We start from the raw sequence: 22,773 nt of genomic DNA on the forward strand, positions 1-22,773 counted from the left end.
GATCTTGTACCTCCACCTTTAAAGATATTTGTTTCATTGCGCAATGACAGCATAAGACAGACAAGAGCCTTGTTAAGAAGTGACTGTGAAGCGCAGTTTAGAAAAACAGATTTTATAAGAAAATATATTTTTCTGTAAACGCTGTTCATAATTTGAATAGTTTACCAACTAATATTAGACAGTGTACAACCTTTGTGCAGTTTAAAATACATTTGAAAAGATTTTTAAAGGCAAGTCAGGTTTGTGATCACTGTATACTACTTGTATTCTATTTTGTTTAATTTGTATGGTATTTTTATTTATAATTTTGTGTACTCCTGCCCAGGGACACCAGATTAAATTTAGCTCTATAGCTAATTCTGGGGTAATACTTTATTATATATATGTGTGTAACTAACATATGCCTCGTCTCTAATGAACTATAAAAAAAACTGATTGTTAAATTAACATATGTGATTAAACTAAGAACATATGCACTGTAGATGTTATTTGCTCAGCTTCTATTCTGAATTTAGACAGCTGAAATCTATTAAGCTTTACCAACCATTAATATCTTTTTTAACCATATCAATTATATAGATCTTATGCTGATTAAATGACCAAAATTTAGCCTTTTTCATATTTTTGTTATCAATCGACAGCTGTGCACAGTTGGTTGATTGACAGAAGTGGTCAGCATAGTCCATAAATAATGATCTGGTTCTGTTATTTGAATTGTTGTGAATAAATGTTGTACTTTATTAGCCATCAGACACCCTGTTCTTTATTGCATTGGCTCTGACCATGTGAAATCACATATTGACTAACCACTAATTAATCCATTTTTAACCCTGGGTTAAGTAATGCATCACACTTGAAAAAGAGGGTTAGCAGTGGGTTACAGTGAACAAATAACCCAAAGAAAATTATGAACAATGTGAAATACGGAACAGGATTGTATTTGAAGTTTTAAAAGCCCAATCAATCTGGTCACTTTTCCCAGTTTCCTCTCAGAGACCACCCTGCTTAACAAAGGCCAAATAAAAGAAAACAAAATGATGGGGTGTGTGTCAAGTGCTGATTGCGGCTGCAGGAAAAGAGGAGAAATTATTTATACAGATTTTACCGCTGTCAAAACAGGTTGTCCACACTAATGGCAACGTGTTGTGGTCCGAGAGAGTTATTGCTAAAGGAAATCATGTTATCAATACATCTTGTGGTTCTTTATCTAAAGTACAAATTGTTATGATAGCTGCACAGTTAAATTGTAGAAATATTCTTTTGCAAAATTCGTTTTTTTTTTTTTAGTGTCAAGAACTGAAGAAAGTTCAGCTTTGTCTAAAATCACTGATCTACAGAGAACTGAATTGCTCATGACCTCATAAAAGTGAAGCCACTGCGCCGCCATACTAGTTTACGGAGCCCCGCACATGGCATGCAGGAAAAAGGCTAAATCATGTGTACGATTTACTAATTAGTTCCCTCAGTGTACTAAAACGTGCACACAATTACTATTTTGTACACTCGATTTATAAATTGTGCGCACAATTTACTAATTATTTCCTTCAATAGTCATTCAAATCGTACACACGATTTACCAAATCGAGAGAACGCAATAGCAAATCAAGAGAATGCCATAGCTATCGTGTGCACATTTTAGTACATTGAGGGAACGGATTAGTAAATCATGCACACAATTTATTTATTTATTCTTGCATGTCATGTACAGGGCTCCGTACTGGTTTGTTTTCCCATACATTCTATTGAATTAGTGAAAATTAATCAATGAAATAATTAATGGAAAAAAACAACCTGGTATCATGGCATAAATGGGTACACTTTTTAGTGAAATACGTACATATCGTGCGGTTTCCAAAATAAATTAAAAATTTACAGTTTCGATTAATAAAGCATAATTTTCCAACAACTACTTGATGAATATCATGTTATGACTTCAAAAGAATATTAATATGCTGGGAGAGCTTTTGAATGTTAGCATTGCACATATCCAGTTTCATATCTATGGGTTTTCATAGAAAGGGGACAACCTTCAATAGGTTTGTTCAGTAGCTCACGGAGTACAGAGATGTACTTGAGAGGCAAGGAGCTCTGGTTTGAATCCCGTTTAACCATGGTCCGACAAAGCAGTTCAAATCTGCATGTAAGGAAGTTCAAATGTCACGGTTGCATCAACAAATGTGTTTTTATATCAGTTTTGCATTTGTTAACACTATCTGGAGCTGCAGAAATTAACAATTTGGAATGCATTCAACTCAGCATGAGCCAAGGAATTGGAGTAGAAAAGAATTTTGCTGATTAGAATAAAGGGTACAAAACTTTCACCCTTTCAAAAAGGTACTTTTAAATACTAATACTTACCTTTAAAGGAAGTAAAACAAAGCATACAAAGGAGTATAACAAAAGAGTACTTTCAATGTTCCACAAGAGATAATGAGCACAACTAAACACAATCCAAACAATAGCAGACAAAGGAATCAGGGGAGAACACAGGACTTATAAATATTGAATGTAAATAGGGCAGACATCACCAGGGGGCCGACTGATGGAGATGACGCCAGTGGAGTAGGAGCCCAGGATGGAGCAGAGCAGCCGCAGAGCCAGGGTGCCACCGCGGATCCGGAGGGCCAAGGCGGAGAAGAAGGCTCAGACGATCAAGGCAGCGGCAGGGCTCTGGAAGACCGTGGCGGAGCAGGAGCAACTGAAGATGGAGGCGAAGCCATAGGGGTGGAGTTCCAAGGCGCCGGATGGTCGATGACTCACCATGGTGGAGCCGGAGGGAGGGGGAGCTCGGTGGAGCTGGTGGGATGACAGACCACAGTTGAGATGAGAGTGTTAGCAACCAAGACAGAGCCGATGGGTTGAAGGACTGAGGCGGAGTCCAGGACTTGAAGGCTGGAAGCAGAGACAGGAGATCCTCACGCCAAGGTGGAGTTGGAGACTGGAAGTCCCGAGGCAGATCAGAGAGCCCTGATGGCACTGACTGAGGTTGAGCCGAGAAACTGGCTGGTTTAAGAGGTGGGAGAGGGAGGCTGGGAGGGAACACAGAAGGCCTTGAGCTGGGCAGAACCAGCAGAGATTCAGGGCTGGATGGAACCAGCAGAGATGCAGGAGATTTAGGGCTGGGCAGAACTAGCCTGGCTGCGGTGGGCTTTTGCATTTGCTCTGTGCAGGGGGATGACGGCTGGCTGATCTCTGGTTTGTGAGTGGGGCTGGAGATATCCTCCTCAGTGGGGCATAATTCACAATTCACCTATTTCAAAAAAGCGGCAAAACCTTCCTTTTTGGTACCGTTCGCTGGCAGGCTTACACTGCTCGCTCAGGCTGGTGCTGTAGAAAACACAGATGTAGCTGTCCGGGAAGTGGGTAAGGCCAATGGCGATTCTAGGGGGTGGCCTGGGGTGGCCGGGGCCACCCCTGAAAGCTCATTGGCCGCCCCTGTGGCCACCCCAGATCTGATCGCTAGTTGGTCAAGTTCGTCAACACAAGAAAGGAGAAATGCTGTCAATCAATGATGACATTTTACATTTTTAACTAACACAGTAACGGTCGTACGGAGACTGAGAGCTGATTTCTGCTCAGCGGACGTTTGGCCATGCAGGTCAGGTGACCTGTGAGATGAGCGCGCGCGCTGCACCTACTGCTGCTGGTCCGTGAAACACAGGAGGACGGTCACACACAGAGTAGCAACGACAAAAACGCTTGAATCAGTCGATTGAGATGTATGATAAATCAATGTTTAGTTATATCGTAGTTCTCTCTGAATGTGTAGGAAAAGTGTATCTAGCACTAAGTAGCAGCTTAAAGTCGAACTACACTGCACTGGCTAGCTTAGCAGCCTGCAAACTAAGTTAAGCATGGAAGTTTAGCAGCAGTCAATCTGTTGCCCTCGAAATGTCTGTTTCCCTTTACGCAAACATAGTCAAGTCACCTTTATTTATATAGCACTTTTAACAAAAAGGATTGCGTCAAAGCAACTGAACAAAATTAATTAGGAAAACAGTGTGTCAATAATGCAGAATGACAGTTAAAGGCAGTTCATCTTTGATTCAGTGATGTCATCATCTCAGTTCAGTTTCCGAGTACGATCAGAACTAGCGTGCACAAGAAGCGAGACTGCATGTACGGCAAGTCAAATGGTTCAAAATACCGTCCTACCCCCCCTTTATTCAATAAACTATAAACCTGGTAAACAGACTCTGTGCCTTGGTCAGAAAGAATAATCTTTGTTGCCCCAAACCTGTGAAATAAATTAATGCAGTACACAACTGCTTTATATTTAGTCAAAATAGCATAGGCTATTTTGTGTAATGGTCAATAAATGTACTCATTTAAATTGTTGGTCCTGAACATGCATTTGTGACTTTCCCCACTAAATTAATCCTAGCTGTTAACATAACATAATCAGTTTATATGGTTCAAAGCAGTGTTGAAAAGGAAAATATTTAGGAGCCTTTTTAACCATTTATCAATGCCTTGCTTTTTTCTAATTCTAAGATAAAAATTGTCTGGCCTCTTTTTGTCCAGCAGCCACTTTTCTTCTAAACTTTACATTGTTTTCTGAGGAGATGTGATTATGTTTGCCATCTATTGAAATAGCTTTATTGTTAAAATCTAAACAAATAACCTGCAATGAGGTTCTAAAGGCCTAATTGAAGGAATATACCTATATAAACCGAAATTAGAAAACAGGTCATTGTCCATGTGCTAGTTGCTTTAAGTCAGTTAAGTATAGTTTCTTGACAAGCACTGACTTTTTGTTATTATAAAGTGTTGGTGTATCATTATACTCACTTTACTATGAAAAAATGTGTTAGTGTAGAGAAGTTGCTTACCATTAACTTGGAAATTGGAGGAACATATGCAAGTTAAATATTTCTGCTCTTTTTTTTTAAGACATGGATAAATACCTTGAGTTTTGTAATTTAGAATTTCCTCATATAGGTTTGATCTATATGAACTATATTCCACTGTATCAGTAAGAAGGTAAACAGATTAATCATAGAATATTAGTTCAAATGTATTGTTGCTCTATATTGAAACATCAGCATTTGGACATCAGCATGGACAGATATACTAATTTGCAATGGAAAAATTAAACTGCAAAAACTCGGACATAAGACAAAAACAAAGGAACAACTGCAAGATGAAGAAAAATAATAATAGAACATTAACTGGAGTGTGAGAATCATTTTACTATGCTGCAGTGTAGCAAGACATTTGTCCCTTTTTGCTTTCCTTACATCCAGTTGTGTTTGGTGTATTTGCAGGTGGCAGAATTTAGGCTACTTTGGGGCAATGTTTGATAAACTATTTGGTTGGGTTTATTACAAAGACCTTGCAACCCGAGGGGAAACAAGAATTCCAGAGGGGAACAGAATCAACTGCTGCGCCATGAAATATGAAAAGCTATTTTCTGGACTGAAGACTTAGGGTGTTTTTTGCAGATGTGTGTGTTCAGTATAGCTAATGTTGTATTTTTGGCCAACCAGTGTGTGAAATATAGTGTGACAGCCTAGATTTAAGTAACTATAACACAAGAACAAGCTTTGACTTATTTATTTGCTCTGTGATTAAAGGGCTGTTTAAAGTCTTTTAGTCTTGAAGATGTCTACATCTAAGTCATGAAATCACAGAAAAGGTGATTAAAGCTGCAAACTGTGCGTGTATAAGCAGCAAACCACGTATCTCAAATGCATGTTCAAATAAAATATAGCCTATTCTGCAATTCGAGGTCACAATATCAGACTCAAGTTGATTTGTATTTTTTTATTAGTAATTTTATTTTATAGTACAGTGCACTTATACTATAAAATATGCGAAAATTAAACCATTTAAATGCATGAACAGAATGAGCAATATTGTTGTTGACTTCAGGAGAGCAGACACTCAGCACGTTCCTCTGACACCCTATACCCTACAGCACCCTACAGCATACTCCCACAATATGGTATGCCACACACTTCACTTTAAAATTTACAGCTCAATGCTGGACTATACATACACACTGCATTTAATACAATAACCTACCCATTACTACCGGAGACCATCCGATGCACATCCATTACATTTCTTTATCCAGTTCACGTACACTCTGTTGCACCTTAGCATATTTTTAAGTGTTTATGTTTACAGAATGCAGAACGTGTACATTCTGAGTATAGTGTACATTATATAGTACATTGTACAGTGTAGTGTATAGTGTACATTCCGTATATAGTGTTTAATCTGTAGTGCTAACTGTATGTATGTACATATTGCGAATAATGTGTAGTGTTAACTGTAAGTTTGTCTAATAGTACACTGTGTGTACTGACCAAATGTATGTGCATATTGCACACTTTCACCTGTTGAAGTCTGTTGGTTATCTGTTAACTGTTTCTGCAATTTCTGGAGCAAGCTCCCAAGAATTTCACTCACCAAGACACATGTGCTGTGGTGATGTGACAATAAAAGTGACTTGACTTGACCATCAACAGTGAGCAGCACCAAGTTCCTGGGTGTGCACATCACAGAGGACCTCTCCTGGACCAACAACACCGCAGTACTGGCCAAGAAATCACAGCAGCGTCTAGTTCCCCCGCAAACTGAGAGGAGCTAGAGCACTGTATGTTCACTTCACTGATTTGCACTAATCTGCCATGTGCCTTGCGCTGCTTTACTGAACTTGATTTTTAATTTTACTATATGTCTTTTTTACATTCCCTTGTTGTATAGTGGTATCTACATTTTATATATGATCTAGATTTTTAGGCTCTACTGTTAATATTATCTGTATGCACTGGGGGTCTGAAAGTAACGCAATTTAGATTCTCTGTATGTATGTACTGTAAAAGTGGAAGAATTAATAATAATTAATTCATTACATTTATATAATGCTTTTCTAGGCACTCAAAGTGCTTTACCTTTTATATAAACCAAATTTTATGAATTAAAAAAAACATCCATATATTTGGGGCAGATACTTTTTTTTTTTTTTTTGAAAGAAATCAACAAATATATTTAGCAAGGACACATCAAACTGTTCAAAATTGACAACAAAGACACTTACAGTTAAAAAATTTTTTTCTAAGATTTCTATTTAAAAATAAAAAAGTTGTTCGTTTGAGCTTTCTATTCAGCAAAGAATCCTGAAAAATGCAAAAATGATTTCCAAGAATGTTAATCAGCTTTACATCACTGAAATAAACTACATTTAAAAAATTAATTCAAACAAAAATCCTCTGTTGTAAATCATAGTAATATTTTATATTATTTCAGTCTTACTCTATTTTTAATCAAATACATGCCGCCTTGGTGAGCATAAGAGACGTCTTTCAAAAACATTGTAATATATATATATATATATATATATATATACACTGTATATTTAAAATTAAATATTTATGATATTATATATATAAAACACAGAGTAACAATTCGGTTTTGGGGTTTGCAAATCCTGTTCCTTGCATTTTCAAACCTGAACTCTTTTCATCACAAAATATATTTTTAAAGGTATTATTTTATTCACCCTTGAAATGTATAATGATGCTTATATGTAACAAGGCTGATGGTCTGTGCTGAACTAATGTTCTGATTGAACGACCAGCCAGTGCGCAGCCCTGCAGGAGCTAAATGAAGGAAACGTGCCAGCATGTTTTACAATATGTCCAGAACCGACAGCTGATGAACTGACGGTAGCTCTCGGTGCTCACAGCACACACAACACAAATGCACGATTCGATCACACTGAGCAGTCAGTGAAGCACTGTCTTTGCCACCAGCTCCGTAATTGTTCTGTTAGGAAGGCCCCCCTCCCACTGTCCCCAAAAAATAAAAAACCTCCGATAACATTCGTAGAGTAATGGAGCCGAGGGCATGCGCTGGAGCAGGGTGATATTTCACGAGTGAGAGTGATAATTCCTGATGGAGCAGAAGTGCCTCCAGTGATCTGCCTTTATCTCACCGCTCATATTTCACTCACTCAGCCATCGCCACGGAGAGACACTTTATCATTATTTCACACCAAACAGCAATAAGCACAACTAACCCAGGAAAACAGGAGCCTTGTACAGACTTCCGCCCCACCTGTGTCCAACAAGAAACACAGCGCTGGGGGGAAACAAAGCTATTTTGGGACAATGTAACTCTCTGCTCCCTCCGCCTTCAGATATTAGCCGCCTATTGTGGTGATATAATGATCTCTTCGATACAGCTGCAGGAATGACTCACGCTCAATCCTATCCAATACCTCCCCAAACGAGGCCTACATTAACTTCCTGTTCCCTGAAGGAGCGGCACCAGGCAGTTCAGAGCTGTTTATCCGTTCTTTGATAGCAACAGGCCATCAGGGCATCCCTCTCGGTCGTACTGTACCTGCTGATGCTTCTCGAATTCCAGTTTGATGGGAGACTTGATGCAGTTGCAGGTGTCGTGGTACGTCTGTTTGAGAGCCAGGTCCATCAGGTGTTTGTGATAGGCTCCCGCCACATTTCCACAGATGAAGATGATGATGTTAGCCAGGATCTGCAAACACACGCACAAAACATATTTTTTTCACAATATTACTTTTTTACTGTTGTGTGCTTATATATATTACTGACATGATTTATGATATATAGATTACAAGATATAATATTGTTTACATTCAATGTATAAATATTATTATCATCAATATTATCAATATTATTGTAATCTATACATCATACATTTACCAAAACATATTGTCAAACAAATTAAACTATAGATAAATAATCTCAGTAATAATTTTATGGTTGGGGTTTGTGATAAATTTCTCAGAAAAAAAAGAATAATGTAACAATGCATTCAATCTTAAAATACTCTCCTTTAAACAGAAATAATTGTATGTTTATTGCTAAATTTCTTTTGTTTTGGGGTGAAAATAAACCTTAATTACTAACTCAATTAAATTCAGCAATAAAGTTCTCAGAAACCTAAATTCTAAGCAAGTGTTTATAAATGATCAGACTGGTAATGGACATGTTAAATATTCAGTGCTGAATGAATGTGGAAATGTGTGAGTGTGTAATCAATACAGCATTGCCTCGTATGTACAGGAAGACATTAGTGTCAGACCACAGACACTTCAGGAAAATACACACAGCAAGCCAAATGGCTTTTGACTGAGTTTCAAATGGCAGAGGTAAGCGCATTAGCACAAGACAGAATCAGTATAAGGATCCAGAGAGGGATGTGCCTCGACATGGATTTAAAAGATATTGATCTTCAGGAAAAGTGAATTCAGTCCAGCCCATGAAAAAGCTTTCAGCAGCCTCCTGCGTTATGTTAGTCTGAACAAATATCAGCACAGTACCGAAAATGGTGCTCTTATCTTTCACAAATGGAGAGCAGGATGTGTTGAATAATTGGGTTTAATTGCAATAACTGAAACTGTAGACACAACAAGGCATGAGAAATGACAAATCCTACAATAATGAAGATTTTGGCTCGTGAATATCGGTTCTGTCTGGAATGTTCCAAAAGATGATGTAATGATAAATGCTGTAATATACTTTATAATGTAAAAATATATATAAATTAAGAAAATTAAGCCTTTTTAAATTTATTTGTTGAAGTAAAATGTAATTGTAGCTTGATGAAAACTCTAGAATTTAATTATACAACATAATTCTAATAAATTAATGAATAACTAAATAAAATGAATGAATGACTGAATGAATAAATAAAAAAAATTAATAAATAAAAGACAAATCAGATTGATTAAAATTCTGTAAATATCTCATTTAATTTTTTTTAAATAAATAAATAAGGAAACAAGCAAGCAAGCAAACAGATAAACATAAAACTTGCTTAATTTATAAGTCAAATTTAATTTTGTCAATATATACTGTAATTATATTTTACAGTTCAAATAAATTAATGAATGAATAAATAAATATAAAACAGGCTTCATTTTAAATAAAATTAGACTTTGATTTAAATTCTGTAAATATCTTATTATATTCTATAATTTAAACAAATAAATAAGGAAACAAGCGAGCAAAAAACAGATACATATAAAACGTGCTTAATGTAATTTTATCATTATATAATTTTATTATATTTTACAACATAGTTAAATGAAAAGATAAATAAATAAATATAAAACAGGTTTCTTTATAAATAAAATTAGATTTTGATGTAAATTATGTAAACTTCTAATTTAATTATATTTTACAATTTAAAGACTTAAACAAATATAAAATGTGCTTACATTTTTTAAGTAAAATTTTATTTCGACTGGATGTATATATAATTAAATCATCTTTTGTTTATTCATTTAAAAACAAAATTGATTACTTTTAAAAGAAATGTAATTTGGACAGATTCACGCACAGAGTAAATCAGCTCAAATCAACACTATTTTGAACGATTATCTCATGAATATTAATGAGGTTTATGGTAGGTTGTGATGTCACGGATAAATAAGTTTGATACCATGAACCACGAAAAACGAGTCTTGTAGTATTTTTAGCACATAATGTAGCTTTTTGATTTTTTTTTTTTTACAAGAGGGACAAGTCGAAATCATTTTCTGTTGTAATAGACAGTATACCATAAATACTGCCAATAAAACATAATTTGCATCCGAGCTCGGGAACATTTCTTTAATTTGCTCCATTTATGTGGTCAACCTAGTCTGAGCTTCAAATCTGCACCTTCTCCATGGCAACCTCCACAAATGCGTCCGAGTTGAGCGGTGGAGTAAGAGCAGACGGGGTTGTTAAAGTTCACCCCAGACTGTGCAAAGGCCTCAGCCTTTTTTATTAGACCACAACCTCCTGCTATTATCACTCAATGACATTATTAGCAGATTAAACATCGTCCCCTGCAGCAGATTACACAACACTCTCCATCAATCAGGAACAGAGTCAACAACTCCTCAACTCATCATCTCGAGGTACATTGTTTGGCTTCTAGAAACGGATCGCGACCAATCGAACATTAGCTTGACAGACTACAGGAGAAGATCTCTGTCTGGGTTTCTCTCACTCGACTGGGGTTTCTCTCTTCAGCGAGAGTGCTTTAGTGCTATCTCCACCAAACTTTTGGAGTAAAAACAACTCATAAAACATATCAGTCCACAAACAATGTCCAACTGTGTTTGTACACGTACAGTATACTTACATTCTCTCGAGTAAAGACAATTTACACCGTTGTCATTTCCGGCACACCTCAGATTTAATTAGTTTTTGTTTTTTATTTAATAGAATTTAATAGCACTGGGAGATGGAAATGAAGGTAGTAATTCAGCAATCATTATTTTTTTTTCATTTTAACATTATTTATTTTTAGCTGACTGACTTCTTTGACTGATTAGGGATTAATTTCTTTAATTATTAATTATATTTCATCCCAAAAGAAACAAACAAAAGAAAAAAAAACATTCAGTTAGTTTTTTTTTTCACAAAGACATATAAATCTGACTATTAATTGTATTTTTATTTTTATTTTTTCTATTTATATTTAGGCTTTTTGTTTTTTAAGTTTTAGTTTTAGTTATTTTGCTACTTCAATGGAAATTCATGTGTATTTATAAATGATATAAAAATTATTTTTTAGTAATATTCATTCCAGTATTCATGTTGCATTTTCTTTTAGATTATTTTAGTTTTAGTTAACAATAACAACATTGGGCAAAATGAATGATAATATTGTAAATAAATACAATAAAATAAAATAATCTAAATAAGTACATTTTAGACATACATATGTGTGTGTATTTCTATCTATCTATCTATCTATCTATCAAAAAAATGTTTTTCCAACATTTCATGTATACAACATCAAATACAACTAAACACAATTAAATGATATTTTCAAACCTTTTGGAAAACAAAATGACAAAACAAAAGTATGCCTTGCCTGTGTGATATTAGTGATATTAATAAGTGATATTAACCAAAATGCAGCATGTTGTCTCTCTCTCTTTCTCTTCAGGCATATGCTATTTAAGGGCTGCTCCACCTGCATGAGACACACCTGTATCTCACTGGGAGAGTTTTACAGGACAGCTCCTCCGAGATCAGCCGTAATAAGTCATTCTTCTTGCTGTAATCGCTGTACGGGACGAAGAGGCCAGTCATAAAAGTAAACGAACACAGAGCTGGGTCTGCGGGGAACCGTCGTAGCATAATTACAAAACACCGGCATCTGACATCATCTCTGCAACTCTGACCCAGACAGACGTGACCCTTGTTTTCAACTTTGTTATTTTTTTTCGCCTCTGATTAACACGAGACCTTGGGTTGCCGAGTACGTCAGCTGTGAACGTCCTGAGAGTGACGTACGAAGCCTTGAAAGCCTCTAACAAACAAGGTCTGACCCGCAGCTCTGGAGAGCACCTCACATAAAGAGGTCGTAACGCTTGTAACGAGAGTGTGGAAAGCTTGATTAAGTGCGAGTGCTGAATGTGAAGGGGCGTTAAGGTTGGTTTTAATGAAGCTCTCCTAGTGCTTGAGAACCGCGTGGAGGACTGACCGCGGTGAAAGTGTTTACCGTGTCTAAAGAGGATTCTTTTTAAGGTTTTAAATTGGCCTGGACAACAAGCTTATAATAACAATCTACGCCCTTCCGCTACAAGCGTCTTGAACCCGATGCTGCTGCTGCTGCCTCTTGGACTCGACCTGACAGCCAGTATTTTTGTGTTCCTGTGCACCATGTGACTGGACTGTTGCCTTGGTTACATGCGCTGTGTTTAGGGCCGGTCTGAAAAACATATCTGCCTGAGATCTGCTTAGGAAAATAATAACAAAAAGAAAGGTTCTGGAAAACCAATAGAAAGGTAGGCATGAATTATTATTTAAGAGTTAGGTAAGACTCTTTAGGACAGTAATAGAACAAAAAGCAGTGCAAGTGAATGCACTCTGTGTGCATGTCAAATATATGTTTTTATGTAGCTAAAGAGAGAAATATAGTGAGACATAAAATGTACAGTGGGTGTGGAAAGTATTCAGAACCCCTTAAATGTTTCACTCTTTGTTATATTGCAGCCATTTGCTAAAATCATTTAAGTACATGCACTGTGAGCTGAGAGGTCTTATATAGACAGGTGTGTGGCTTTCCTAATCAAGTCCAGTCAGTATAATCAAACACAGCTGGACTCAAATGAAGGTGTAGGATCTGAAGAAATGGACAGCACCTGAGTTAAACATATGAGTGTCACAGCAAAGGGTCTGAATACTTATGACCGTGTGATATTTCTGTTTTTCTTTTTAAAGAAATCTGCAAAAATGTCAACAATTCTGTGTTTTTCTGTCAATATGGGGTGCTGTGTGTATATTAATGAGAAAAAAAATGTTAGCAAATGGCTGCAATATAACAAAGAGTGAAAAAATTAAGGGGGTCTGAATACTTTCCGTACCCACTGTGTGTGTGTGTATATATAGGCGAGACAGGGGCAATTTGTCACACATTTTACTCCAGTGAATACTTCTCAGGAATGTTTAATTTTTAAAGGTGAGTTTTTGCATAGACCCATATTTTATAGTCTTGCCTAAAAAAAAGCTTGCCTAAAAAAAAGCATTATTATCCAGAAAAGAGAGGTACAATTAATCAACACACGCTGACCTTTTGTGACGGCATGCAAATGAGTTCCAATAACTGGACTTGCAGTCATGCTACATGAAGCAAGTTGTCACAATCGGGACCTGCTGTTTATTGATTTAATAAAAACGTTGTTCTTTAATATATGAAATGCTAAAAGTTGGTTATTCACTGGAATTTCAGCAAATTGAACAGCATAATTACACAACACAAAATATAATATGAAACTGGAAAAATTGTTACATCTACGTTTAGTCATTTGGCAGACGCTTTCATCCAAAGTGACTTGAGGAATACAAGTGATTAATCATAAAATGGCACTAAACACAAGAGATGCCAGTTATACAAGATTTCAGTCTTCATTCAGAATAGTAAAAGCTGGGAGAGTAAGTGATAAAGGATAATAACAGAAAGAAACGTGAAGGCATAGAATTTTTTTAGGAAGATGCGGTAAGATGCTCATGGAAGAGATGAGTTTTCAGTTGTGAGGGATTGGGCTGTTCGGATGGGGATAGGAACTTCACGTACAGTAAGTCGCGACTGGAAGCCAGTGTAGAGAGATATTAAAGGGTAAAGTAAAAACAAAAATATCCTCCCATTATTTTGGCAGCGGATTTGGTACATTTTACAATGATTCAAATTTGTGTGACTACTTGCCCCACAAAACATTTTGGAAAAATACCATCATTATAGAAATTCTTTAATTTGCTCATATCAGTAGATCGACCACATAACTGTACACTTCCATCAGTGCTGAGATGAGATTGTACTCTCATTGGTCCCTTAACTGAGGAAGTCTGCATCATTGATTCTGTTCCTTTCCTCTTTATGACTGTGAAGCTGCTTTGAACTGATCAGTATCACACTCCAACATTTGTGAACTTACATGATGCATTTTCAACGGGACACACTTACAATTTTTAAAACAGTGGTGTTGTACTGAGCTTTATTGACACTTTTTACCCTATTACTTTGCACTTTAAAATACAAGTCTAAATATATGTTTATTGGTATATGTTACAGATGGCAGAATTCATTAGCTGTAATATAAAACACAACCCTCTTTACGTTTTCATTTTACAAATATAAAGCATACTGATAAGTTGTCCAGCCGATATTCAGTCAAACGGATGCTACATCAGTGCTGTACTATGGTAAAGTTCAATAAATCAATATAAAAGTTATGAAACTTAACTTGGTGCTCAGCCAAAACGATACGAGTAGGAACAAATGGTAGGTTCAAGCAACCAAACATTGCCTGATAGATATACCTGGAATTAATTATATCTGATGTTTAACCACGACAGAGACATCAGAGCCAGCGGCAAATGTCAGAAAGACTAGCCGAGATAAGGCTGCTCTCGGCGGGAAGCACTGAAAAACTATTAAAACAACATTTCATGACACAATATCAGCAGCATTTTGAAAATGATGTGGGTTTAACGCTTGCTGGTTGGTGCAAAATGTATTGTGGGTTACCTGCTTCCTCCAGTTCACACAAGTCACCTCTTGATTCACCTCAATAAAAGAGGCAGAGCAAGAACACATCCGGGATTTGAACTGTACTTGGCTAGATGTGAACACTGCTTGGTCAACGGTGACTGATGAAGCAGCACAACTCATAGTTTGAGAAATGGCTTTAGTTTGTTTGCTAACTTCTGTCGCTTCATAACAAAGTTGTTCATATCAGGTTCATTACTTTTCATTTGTGTTTTTCCATTTCGCTTGACTGCTTGTTCTGACACTTAAACTCATTCTGCATAAAACATACTACATTTAGAAACAAATGAACTTAGTTCAAGATATATTCTCTGCCAACTCTCCAGAAGTTCAGGACCAGACGACACAGATCTGAAACCGCTGACCCTGTGGAATAACACTGGGTGGATCAATTCTGCCCATTATTTCTGAAATTAAATGTGTCATTTAAGTGGGAAGGCCATATGATGACCAAAACAGCCAGGCTGACAGTAGAGGATTCTGGGAAATATGCCCTCTCATGACAGAAAAGCCACTGCAGAGTAGAAATATCCTTCCACATTCACTCGCTCTCACTGAGTCACATTCTCTAACATATTCTTAGATACTTACCTGCCAGACGAGGGCCTCCATGTGGTCAGTCGTGTTCGAGAGCCAGATGCTGAGCACTAGTGTGTGGGAGGATGAAGTGAGGACACTAGCGATGACGGCATCCCTCATGGAGAACGGCAGCATGGTGTACACCACAAACACAATAAACAGGAAAAACGACACCTGCAAACAGAGTTAACAGTGCATTAGACTGCCATTAAACATCTACAGCTCACAAACAAAGGACTGAGATCAGATCATGAGAAACACTGAAATACAATACATGACTTTCCACCCAGATTTTTGCCCCGATTTACAGTTTAGATAAGTTGATGCAAGCTGCTGAAATCAAAATCAGTCTGTAGATTTGAGTTGACAGGTTTCAGGGAAATCTGGATATAGTCTTAGACAAAAAGTGAATTTTTTCTGAGTTTTTTGTACACTGAAGTGTTGATAAAAAAATGCATATAGCTAGAATTAAGACTTATTGCATGTTAAAAATATTCTGGGGGCCATTACATTTTTGTAAAAATGATCAAAAATGCTTAGGGTGGCAGGAAACTTTCATTTAAAAAATGCTGGCAGGGAAAGAGTTAAGTAATAAAAAGTAGTTGCAAATGTTTTACAAAACACACCCACTCATTTCTGCAGCAATAAAAAGCGCCACACTTTTTACTGCAATTCTTGCATCATTTGGAAGGAAATGAAACACTAAAATGACATCGTTATGTTTAATTATAAATAGTAGATTTAGGGATTTGTTAGGCTATTAGTGTCTTTGAAGTCTGCTTAAATGAACATTGAGTAACTGCATGGCGTTTTCATGGCGATTCAAGACACTTCAAAAAGGGAGCAGATAGCATGATGAAACTTGGGTCATGATGAGTGTTGGTTTGCTTGACTTCGCCCATGATGCTGAGAGAATTACAATCTCTGGCTCGGCTGTACAATGTACTATACATTTTTAAAGAGATGTTTATATAATAACTTTTTCACCCTGCAACCTGTCGTAACAGCCTGTTTACAAAGCAATCTTGCTGCAGAAAATGTGCTGCTCAAACGGTTCATACTAAAATGATCAGGGACACTGTTAAAAATAAACGTCAGCCACTTTTCCCTAACACTGGGATCCTTCAGAATAATATAAAGAAGGCTGGAGCTACTCTCAGCCAGAAGCAGCACAACGTTTGGCAAACTTTCACTACATTTTACTCTTATCATTGGTTTATTTGGTGTTCAAAAAAAAAAAAAAAATATATATATATATATATATATATATATATAATTCAGTTTTTTGATCATCCAATGCGCCTCATTGACATAATAAATGTGGGTGCTCCTAAGCTGATGCATTCATCATCAGAAAGTTATGTGCATTCAGTTTAGTAAGTGCATTTTTTTTGACTGGAAAGACAAATAAGCTCTGGAGTTTCAGTGTTCAGCAAGCTCTTTCATCATGAAAGATCAAGGAATTAGTTTGAAATGTGATTTTACAGCTTTTACAAGAGGTGCATACTCTCATAAATTATATATATATATATATATATATATATATATATATATATATATATATTATATTAGGGCCGGGACTCGATTAAAAACATTTATCTAATTAATTAGAGGCTTTGTAATTAATTAATCGAAATTAATCGCATTTTAATCGCATATAAATATTTGACCTGAGAACAGTGAGAAGTAATTTTTTTCACATGGATTTATAGTATACCATTGATTAATGACTGAATACATAAGCTTAAGCAAAAAAATTTTGTTTATTTTTGTTCAACCAAGTCTAGCAGACCAGTGCAATTTTTGCCATGAAGTGTAGCAATAGCATATTTAGAAACAATTTAGAAATAGTACATTTCAGAAATTCAGGAAGCTTATCGGTATATATATATATATATATATATATATATATATATATATATATATATATATATATATATATAAAACATTGGAAACACTGACTATTAGAAAACATCTCTGTGTTGCTTCAGAGGCCATAACATACTTAGTCCAACTCTCAATAACCTTGGCCAAAACAATAAAGAGTTCAACATAAACTGTTGCACCAACAAAAGAATACATAGTTCAACATAAAATGTAAAGTCCACGCTAGCTGCTATATGTTTTGCGTTGAGGTGATACTTGAGGTGCGATCATGTGCTGCGTTGATAAGCGAACGCTAGTTGGTGCTTCAGTATAATCGGTCCGCCGAAACGCATCCAGTGAGAAACGTTCCGCGGAGCAAAAATAAGTTATTAAAGATGCGGGAATTTTTTTTCTGTAATTAATTAATCTTAGTTAACGCGTTATTTTTTGTGTAATTAATTAATCTCAATTAACGCGTTAAAGTCCCGGCCCTAATATATATTATATATATATATATATATATATATATATATATATATATATATATATATATATATATATATATATATATATATATATATATATATATATATATATATATATATATATATTATTTAGCTCACACTTTGGTTTTGGACCAATTCTTACTATATACCAACTATTAAAGTTAATTATTAATAGAGCTGTAGTCAAGTCCAGCTTTGTCGAGTCCAAGTCAAGTCCAAGTCCAGGACTAGTCGAGACCGAGTCAAGACCGAGTCCAAAGAGGTTCGAGTCCAAGTCAAGTCCAAGTCCAAAATTTTCGAGTCCAAGTCAAGACCGAGTCCAAATGAGAGAAAAAAGGGTCTTCTTCAAGACCACACACTTAACTACTGATAATGTATGTGATGCGAGAGACAGCATATCTCCTATTCTAAGAAAATAATTTGACATTATTATTTGTAATGATCAAAAAGCATGTGCAAAGTAAAAACTCTGTAGGACAGGGGTCTCCAAACTACATCCTGGATGGCCAATGTCCTGAAAAGTTTAGCTCCAACTGGCCTTAACACACCTGGAAGATTAGTGTGTCTAGTAAGAGCTTGATTAGATCAAGTGTGTATAATTAGGGTTAAAGCTAACAGGGGCATTACACAAGATCCCGGGCCCTATGCTTAGGCAGTCCTGATTGGCCCCCATGCCCCCCACTCATGAAAATATCCAGGTAAAATAAAATATATTTCAGATTCATACTTTTCAAGGGCCCTCTCTTCCTTTGGGGCCTGGTAATCAGTAGTAGTTTTACCCCCAGTCCGACCCTGGGAGCTAAACTATAAAGGACACTGGCCCTAGAACAGAGTTTGGAGCTGTAAGGTCAAATTATTTGCATGTACTTTATTTTCATTTTATTTACTTTATAATGCTGCTTTTGCTGACATGTCCGTGGTCAAAAATTTATATGACTGATGCCTTGGCACAGTGCACAGACACACGCAAAGTTCGGGATATGACAAATGCGCGCAGCAAAGCTAGAAGGCATACGTTTGGCTCTACTGGGCATGCGCACATAAATATAGCGAAATTTTTGTCATACTGTGCTAGTGCTTGCATAGACTAGTCGAGCTCTGTCGGAAACAATCGACTACTCCAGCATGCATTAACCATAATGCATACAAAGTGTTGGCAAGTACGACGTGAATTTTAGAATTACAATATTGCGTGGAGCTGTTACTATATGACCTTATCTATGTTACATGTAAAAATAAAATATGTAATGTAATAATTAGGGTTGTGCCTGAAGCTGAATACCTTATTCGGAATGGCAAGGTTAATGGCTTAAAAAACGAAAAACGGACAAGGAATAATTCTTCCTGAATACTCGACTGAAGCTGACATAGTCTGGTGTTTGCTAGATAACATTTGCCAGGGGATCAGCGCCAGAAGTGAATGAATGTAAACTTTATGAGTGAAAAGAGCGCAAATCAAACACCGCATTGTTGTCGCCTCTCTGTGCATCTCTCAGAAATCAGAGCGTTGCAAGAGTAATTTTACCTATAACAATACATCATACACGTTATAGTATTTGTATATATTTAAAAGGCAATGATTTAAAGCTTAGGCTACGATGTGAAACGAATGAATAAGCACAGCGCGCTCACCAATCAAACAGCTGCATTGCGCGTCTCAGTCTCTCAAAAACCAAATCAGTTCAAGTGTAGGCTAATAATCAGCTTAGATACTGATACATTGTCTACTTGTCCTACAGGGGCGTGTCTAGGGGGAGGCTGGGGGAGGCAGTGCCTCCCCTAGGATAAGCCCTGCCTCCCCGAGAAACGGACTGTCCCTCTGATGATAAATAAACATTTAAAAGTTGATTGTTTTGTGCATATTTTTCCATCAGTAGCAGATGAGTCTGACCCAACAAAATCCAGTTTGGCGCTGTTTGACAGTGCGAGCGCGCTTCAGGCTTATGGGCTCAGAAAAAGGGCATCATGTGAGAATAGAACGCCAATGAAATGTTTACCTGGCAGAGCCTTAGAGCAGTGGCGTGTCCACAAGGGTGGCACAAATGAGCTTAGCCACTCCAGTTGCCACCCCAAAACAGCGTATGGGATCGAAGTGCGTTGAGAGCGAGACATCGTGATTTTGACTGAAACAGGGTTTTTTGAAAGTCAGAGAATTCTGCAACTACGACTTTGAGGTCTAACGCTAAAGTGCCTCGCGGTCCGGTTTGCCCCCTGTCCTCAATTTCTGCCGAGGGTAGTATATTAATATTTTTGGTTGTGGACGATAAAAATGTCTCCACGATCTGCTTTTGAAGAAATATTGTTGCGTTGTGCCGCAGCGCACATTCTATCAGCTGCAGTTCTGGCGCCACGGAATTATTATAATACATAAACATAAGTGTTATCTCAGCGGTAGAGTTTCTCAAACAGGATACTGCACTTATTCACAAAATTATTATTATTGTTATTATTATTTTGCATCTGCTTTAAATCCTTACTGCTTATTTAAAAGTTTCATTCGTGTGCTTTTCTGACGTTCGGTTCTTCTAAGCACAATCAAAGTGCGGCACGAAGACGAAAAAGCCCTTCAAACTGTGCCTGATTTCTAAGTTATGTTCTGTGCTAATACTGTCGAAACACACAAGGTTTATGTATAGAAGTTGCATATGTCTAAAATGACAGTAAACAACTGAAAGAGGATGCATGTCTGTATGCATGCAGGTCTTAAAGGGACAGTAGGCAGTACATGCTGTTTTAATAGGAATCAGTGTATATAGTGTTTTATTTTTATATTTGTTCATTATTTTTTTAATGCTCCTGCTAAATACATCTCTTGTACCTGAAAATAAAATACTTTATTTGTATAATATCTGTATTTTTAATGTGTATCTTTGCTCTCATTTTTTAATAACAAAGATAAAATAATGACAAAGATTTTTTTTCTTCACCCATGCACTTTGGCCTAAATATCTGCCATACTTTTTCATATTTTGTTACCTTAAAATGCTTTATAATAGGGAAATTAGTTTGGCCGTGATGCTCAAACAGCTTGCAAAATAGAAAAAACAACATGACAAAGAATCAGGATAAAATCATGATTTCTAAAAAATAAAATAAAAACAGACTTATTAGATTTTTATTATATCACTCAACCCCTGAGGGAGAACAAACCCATACAGACTCCACACCCCTGTAAAATAATAATAGCATTTGCCTATGTCAAGCACCACTAATAATAAATAAAATTAAATAAACAAATAAAATAAAAATAAAACCATATTTAAAAATAGTTATGTTGCCTCTGCTAATGAGATCATAAATTCAATTGTTATAGTTTCACAAAAATATCTTTTATTTCAACTCTCCAAGTCTCCTTACCCCCTGTAGCCTAATATGTTCCCTTTTATCTAGGCCTACATGTTTACATTTATTCATTTAGCAGACACTTTTATCCAAAGCCACTTACAACCAGAGAATACCATTCAAATACTGTTCTCATACTGTTCAAATGAGCATATGCATTCACAAAGAAACTTATAAGAGGCTAACTGGTGAATTTATGGTAGCACCTACGTCTGGAAAAGCTTAGAAGAAACAAATTAATTTACATCTTGTCTATACAAACGTGACTTCAGATTCATTTAAAAAAAAGCCTACTCGTGTAGCAAGTCTTCTAACAAGCAAACACCTGTCACTCATCATCAGGCGATCACTGTGATCTATTCTATATATGAATCTGTAAATAATAATAATATCATCATCATATTATTAATGTTGACCGGGTTTAACTAACATTTATGTGACAGCCCTATAGTCTAATAGGGGCCCTGTACCTATATCTGGGTTCCTGGCTTAGAAAAAGACATCCACTAAAACAGATTGTGTGTAGTATAGCTTAATTTTGCGCCGATTTCTTCAGTTGTTTATGTTGCCCCCCCAAAAAAAGCCAAATGCCCCCCCAAACATGACATCCTGGTAACCCCTCTGTTGTCCTACATGTTTGCATCTTTACCTTTTGCTGGTTTGCGCGGCACACATACATCTGTTTAGTGAAGTTCATTAACATTAAGACTCGCTCAAAGTGTTCTGCGTAATGAAAATGTGTGCATTGAATGGATCCAGTCGTGTTCAAATGATCACTATGACTAGTTTGTCATGACATCTCTCTGCTTGCATGATAAATATTATTTTAAAAATTAATAATTATTTTAGTTTAACACGACATACTTGTTCAGTGATAACTACGAAAAAATATATATATATAAAAAGTCCTAAGGGTCTTATCAACTGTATGATGTTGTATCCGAATGCAGATACGAAAAGTGTTGTGATTGTAACAGATACAAATACTGGCTGTTACATGAAAATGTAAATATGTAATGTCATAATTATAAAGTTTTTAAAATTTACATATGTAATTGTTGCATAAGACTATACATAAATATGTGTTGATTGATTAAAAAAACTATTTAATGTGTTTTCATTTACAATAGCATGAACCACGAGTTACTCAAGCATTTTTTTCTTAAAAAAATCTACTAGCAGAAATCAGTAGTCTTGCAACCCCTATACTGTACAACAATAATTAGTATTTCATTATTGTAAAGGGTACGTTTAAGGCTATCTGGGTGTAGACGTAAATAAAACACAATCTAACAGGTAGAAAATTAAATTAGAAACATCTAAACTTTTCAGGTCGCAGCAAGTGCACCGCTGGTCATGCACATCCTTTCCCGGAACAATACTGAAAGCAAAGCCAAGATGGAGAAACTGACGATCATAGTTGTACAAGGATAGC

The 22,773-nt window shown here is 36.3% G+C and overlaps 1 protein-coding gene across 2 annotated transcripts in view; it reads right to left on the reverse strand.

The window, feature by feature from the left end:
• LOC113090787 (adenylate cyclase type 2-like) overlaps nucleotides 1-22,773 on the reverse strand; it is a 76,869-nt gene that overhangs the window by 35,914 nt on the left and 18,182 nt on the right. For both annotated transcript variants that reach the window (XR_003287256.1, XM_026256381.1), the window contains exons 3-4: nucleotides 15,637-15,798; nucleotides 8,356-8,505 (exon numbers count right to left, since the gene is read on the reverse strand). Coding sequence is in view for 1 of the 2 variants with exons in the window: in XM_026256381.1 (XP_026112166.1) it covers nucleotides 8,356-8,505; nucleotides 15,637-15,798 (312 nt within the window). In the remaining variant the exon portion in view is untranslated. The remainder of the gene's footprint in view (nucleotides 1-8,355; nucleotides 8,506-15,636; nucleotides 15,799-22,773) is intronic.

Source organism: Carassius auratus, unplaced genomic scaffold (assembly GCF_003368295.1).
Source record: "Carassius auratus strain Wakin unplaced genomic scaffold, ASM336829v1 scaf_tig00214021, whole genome shotgun sequence".
NCBI classification, from domain to species: domain Eukaryota; kingdom Metazoa; phylum Chordata; class Actinopteri; order Cypriniformes; family Cyprinidae; genus Carassius; species Carassius auratus.